The sequence below is a fragment of the Rhamphochromis longiceps genome, linkage group LG13 (assembly GCF_057381845.1).
Source record: "Rhamphochromis longiceps isolate RC_006_pf linkage group LG13, R_longiceps_female_GT1.1, whole genome shotgun sequence".
Lineage (NCBI taxonomy): Eukaryota > Metazoa > Chordata > Actinopteri > Cichliformes > Cichlidae > Rhamphochromis > Rhamphochromis longiceps.
This window is the reverse complement of record NC_140569.1, coordinates 9345776-9351346: the sequence shown is the minus strand read 5'-3', so window position 1 is coordinate 9351346 and position 5571 is coordinate 9345776. Positions and strand designations below refer to the sequence as shown.

General features: G+C 40.2%; 1 protein-coding gene across 1 annotated transcript; it reads right to left on the bottom strand.

Annotated features, from left to right (window-relative positions):
• Nucleotides 1-609: 609 nt before the first annotated feature.
• Nucleotides 610-4924, bottom strand: LOC146655352 (uncharacterized). Its single transcript, XM_085428582.1, has 7 exons — nucleotides 4807-4924; nucleotides 4389-4657; nucleotides 3776-3967; nucleotides 3042-3211; nucleotides 2724-2873; nucleotides 1681-1853; nucleotides 610-1597 (listed from the first exon to the last, which is right to left on the bottom strand). The coding sequence occupies exons 2-7, from the start codon at nucleotides 4572-4574 to the stop codon at nucleotides 1203-1205; spliced, it is 1266 nt and encodes a 421-aa protein (XP_085284708.1). The 5' UTR covers nucleotides 4575-4657; nucleotides 4807-4924; the 3' UTR covers nucleotides 610-1202.
• Nucleotides 4925-5571: the final 647 nt, after the last annotated feature.

The following is a 5571-nucleotide window of genomic DNA, read 5'->3' as shown; positions in this document are numbered from 1 at the left end:
GATACAGTACATTTACACTGTAAGCCATCACAATTCACACTGTACCAGTGTACCACCATAGGACGTGTGTGAAAGGTTTTGATTCCTGTTTTTATCCAGTTACTATAGTAGCAATCTGGAGTTTTAGTTGTTGTGCTCTTGATTTTTTTTTTAACCTCTTTTTCAGAATTAAATGTTTTTTCTGCGATCCTCTCTTTCGCTTCATTTTTCAGTTGTTCTATGCTGAGCTCAAGTTTTATGTTAGTATTTCAGTTCTGGTCCAGATATCGTTTGTATCATTTTAAATCCCTGCTCCCATTCCTGTGTTTCTTCTGTTGATTTTTGGTTTTGTTGGTGTTTTCTATCTCATCTGAATTTCAGATCGGCTAAAATAAATACTTGCTTGTAGAATTCTTCCTGTACTTTTCTCAGAAATTTGTTATTGATAACTGTTAGTGCCCTTTTGGTGTATTCAATTCTGAAATTAAAACTTTGACAATGTAGTAATCATGGGGTGTTTTTTCCTTTGTATAGTGTAACTGTCCTACTGGGAATGAACTTTAATAGGTTACCAAATGAAATAAAGTATGAGTGTAAAAAAAAAGTATCAAAAAGAAATCAAGAAAAACCTTTTGCAATCAATTATTTATTACTGTTCACAGACAAAAGGTGACCCATTAAAGAGGGTATCAACACAAAGAAAATCCAATTCAACAACAAACAAAAAAATTCAAAGCTCATATTCAGTCAAGGCTGCTGAACTTTGCGTGGTTCACAGCACTGCAGACAAGTCTGTGGAACTTACATTTTGCTTAAGCAATATTTTTTGATCTAAATAAATTAAAATAACTTAAGAACGATGGGTTATTTTATGATGCCATGATCGCAGAATTTTGATTATCAGCATTATTGGACTGAAATCTTCTCAAGGATCTCAATTCAGATCTTTGTGTTGGTACATTTCCAAGTGTCCTTCATCCTTCCATCATCCTTCTGGCTGAAATTTGGCTGATGGCCCCTCTGCTTCAACTACAGAAACAGGACAATGAGCATTGAGGTTGGGCTGTGTTCGGTGGTCAGTTGTTTTTGTAGTGCACTTAATGTAGTCTTGCTTGTTGGCATGAGAGCATTAAAGCACTCAAAAAGGCAAGTTTAGGAACAGAAGCATGTATACTTCTAAAAGTCATATGGCTGTTGCACTTTCATGGGTTTGTAGCACTGTGCTAATTGGAATTAAGGCTTTGCTCTAGCTGTGATTCTACAATACTGAGTTTCAAACGTTCCTCTCCCTGTCTTCCTCTCCTTTCCATCATCACCTTTTCCACACTTTGTACTTCATCTGTTCCTTCAGCCTGGTCTTTAAGATGTACTCCTTCACTTTTTTCGATTCCATTAGCCACCCCTGCCTTGCTTTTACATCCCAGTTCAGTTGTTAGCACTCTCAGTCTCTCACTAGCCTTGTTAAAGTAGTTTTCCAGCTCTGCCACAGGACCCTTAGCAGAGAACAGGTGATCCAAGTATGCCTGAGTGTACTGATCCGAGGTGATCAGATCCAGGTTAATTGAGGAGGGCACTGTTGTAGAGGATGTATCAAGCCCAGAGACTCTCCTTCTTTTCCCTGTTAATTTAAGACAATTCAGTTAATGCAAATCCACTGAGACTGACAAAAGTAATTTCACTACTTACTTAGACAAAATCTACCTGTCTCAGTCTCTATGGTGGACAGAGGGATGGTCACACTCTTTCCTGTCTCTCTGTCGGTCACAGTGAGTCCAGTCATGGTGCCTTCTTCTGGCACCTCACTGCAGGGGTCAGATGCTGCAGGAAAACTCCCTCGACATTTTCCAACACACACTGTTTTAGACTTATAACGCCTGGAATGAGGAAAGTGGAGAGTGACGGGTTTGCAGGAAGAATTGGGATGGAAGAAGAAAGGACAGAAAATGTCAATCAAGTGACGCATTTATCTCTGAGTTAACACCATTGCTCTAAAGTTGTTTCATAACATATACTTTATAAAATCTTAATCAATAACTTATACAAACATCAGTTTATTTCCACAGCAGTGCAAGGATGTTACAATTTGGCTTTCGTAGTTTACCCCTTTCACTTATCTTATGTAAGGGTTTCAAGCATTGCCTCTCTGGTTTCAGATTTTTTTCTACTGTAAGCAGAAAGTCTAAATGCAGCAGAAAGTTTAGAGCTACATTTTTCTGACAGCTTGATTAGCGTTTTTGTGTTTCTGCTGTCATATTTAGAGCAAGCTAGAGAGGGTGTCTCATAGCAGATAAGCAGGCACTCAGCGGCTCTAGTATCCACTGTCAGGGTGCTTGTTAGGGTTCTGCTACCGCTGAAGTGTGGTGTGTTTGCTGTGTAACAATGCCTCAAATACTTTGTGACAGGCCTGTACATTCGGCCACAGTGTCAATGACTCATGTAAACTGATGTTGTTGTTGTTTTCCTTTTTAAAGTATCATTCCAAATATGTAAGTGTTGAAGTGATTGTTAAACAGCAAGGAGGAAAAGAAGAGAAATTTCTGAAAATGCTTTCAGCCTAGTTGAGATGTTTAGTTGACACAGTCATCAGATGCAATTTCTGAACTATGCTGTGCCCAAAAGTGAAGTTTTGGAGCATCTAAAAAAAGACACAAAGTCATCACATACAGCATTCTTGGCTGGAATGTTGTTGTTGTTAAAGCAGTAAAATTCTCCTCCCTGTCTGATTGGAGCATTTAGTGTTTTACCTGTAAGCAGGCAGGATCTGTGTGAGATCTTCTTTGTATTGCTGCAGTGCTGCCCTTGCAGACAGAGGCTTAGCCTTGCTCTCAAGGCGAGCCAGGTGAACCAACATTTGGGTGTGAAAGGATGCTCCGCTGGCCCAGTGTCTCAAAGACCTGAAGGAACCAAAAAAAACACTAATTGTGAGTCCTACTTCATCTGACTGGATAGTTCTTTGTAGAGTACTTCTTTCTTTTAGTCTGCTCTATGTAGTTAGTTATTTAACTTGTCCAGTATTTTTTTTACTCTATAATATCATCCTCTACTCTACTGTATTCTCTCACCTGGAGTCACAATCTCCCCCTAGCAGACACGTCTTCAGCTGGGTGAGGGTGAGGCTGAGCTGGGCCTCAAGTCTGACAGCATCCTGGATCAGCCTGCTTTTATCATTCAAGCTGATCCTACAGCGCTTCAGGTATTCCTCCATCACCTCCTGAAGCTCCCAGACTCTCTGCTGCAGGAAGAAATTCAAAGATATATACCTCAGTGTTTTAGAAGCAATTCATTTGGTGTTGACATCCTGCAGCTTTTTACAGTTATTCTTATCACCCTTAACATACAGTATTTGTAGGAGCATGCACACAGCTGGCTGAAATGTACTGTTATAAACCAAACTAAGTAACCCAGCTGAACAGGTAATGGTTAACACATTAAACATTCCCAGTAGATTAACAGTCTTTATTCTACATTTGGATTTAGTTACATGGTGAATTGTCAGAATATTTTTTTATAATATATAGCTATAAACATCCAGTGACTTAATGGTGCATTTATTCTTGGTCAAGAAAGGTCAGCTTAAGTATGCAAAAACTGTTGCATGGGTCCGTTTTACAGAGTAATGGGATACATGTAAACCTGTATAACTTCAGTTCAGAAACTGCTCCAAGAGCCAAGATTTGAATAATACTGATCAACACAGTGGAAATACACAGAGAAAGGATATCATCATGTATTGTTTGTATTGTTTTGCTTTTTATTTTCTATTATAACTCCTTCACTAGTTCCTTTAAGGCTTTACCTGGCATGACGATGATCCTGCTGACTTCCCTTTAACACCCGACTGTTTTGCTGATGTATATGCCATATCCATAACCATAGAAACCACTAATCCCACCAAGCCCGCCAAGCGTGGCTCATCTGAGAAAGTTGACAATCGACTAATCAGGTCCCTCAGGTAGGTGGGCGCTTTGTTCCCAATGTCGTTCTGCAACTGGGTGAAAAGAACAAACTTTTATAGCCTGCTGAGTGGTAACAGAAATCCAGCACACTGTTTTATATTATCTGCGTCAATAAAATTAACAGCTGTGAACAGCACCTTCTCGTCGTGATATTGGTCTGTGTAGGCTATTATATTCATTTGTAAATTCTTTACAGTCCCAGTAGGACTCCTTTTAAGTGTCATTTTAATCGCAGGTATCAAGGCAACAGCATCGTCCTGCTCGTCTTGCTAATATTCATCTGGGCCTTATGACTGAGTGGCTTTAAAGGTGATCAGTGAGCACTTTCACACTTAACACACAACACTGTGTTTTATTTTCTCTCTCTCCGTGCTATCTCAGTTTTCTGCTTTCATGAACAGCATCACAACTTTCCAAAGCTTACTGTCGCACTTTCTTTTAAAGCTCTTTAACCTGCTGCAGTTGTTCCTGGAGGCGGTCCTGGGAGACAGAGCTGTCATCATGACTGGCTAAAAGGAGCGGATGGACGACTCCCAGGTCAGGTACTGCACCACCTTCCAGCATGGCATCGTAGAGGAGAGAGCCAATAGCGTCCTTCACTTGAGAAATTTCTTCTTCAGTTGAGAATAGCTGCCCCATGGTGTGTTTTTGTCTCTTTCTTTCTTTTGTTTTAGTGTATTTACATCAACAAACCAGAAAATATCCCAACTTTATGACAGCATCTGTGGAAGAAAAAAGAAAGGAGGATAACAAAATATTCTAAAATTAGGGGGTTTACCACACCTTGCGAATAGCTGTACAGTCTACAAAATTCAAGACACAAACAACAGATCTATTTGACTCATGAGCTGTCACAGGATTCGCAAATTACCTCCAAATATCACCGTAATGTTTCGCACTAACATTCAGCAACGTTTTGGTCCCATCTGAGCTCTCTGTTACTGCAGTGACTTGTGTTTTGGGCAGCCGACCCTTCTACTTCCTCTATGCTGCAGTCGACTGTCACCAAGACAACACACCTGCACAATATTGCTCAGCAGTAAACCTAGAGCTCCGCCTGGCGGCAGATACCTGCAAGTGCAAGCTCGATGCATCTTCAGTAGCAGTGAGTGCTCTCAATACGAGAAGGTTTTTGGTTCCTGTCAGCATTTGGTATATGGAGAACCAAGGCCTCTGAGATTGCATTACTTTTTTAGATGATATTTTAAACTGCAGGCATCATAGTGAAGTTATATGAAGGACCTCCTGAAATAAGCCGGAGGACTTTGGGAATGAATGTAATAGCTACTCTTTGTGGCAGTGTTAAACATTGAAAAAATAGGCCAAGGTCTTTCATCTTTTTTTATTGAGCTAAATGGAACAATGGCCTTGGTAGTGGTGTGATACTGACTTTTTTTTCTTTCCTTTTTTTACCTTGATGAAATATGGGGCGAGGGGATTTGGGACTTTATGTAGTGTGAGTATTATTCTTTGTTAACTGGGACAAGGGCTTGTGCGCCGTCAGGTCAGAGTTTTGTGTATACAGCTAAATTAAATGCCCCACGTGGTATTGCAGACCTTAGATCAGGTCAGTGTCTATATGTTGATCATTTAGACAACTCACCGTTCCCTTTCAGTCGATTCACTCGGTACAACA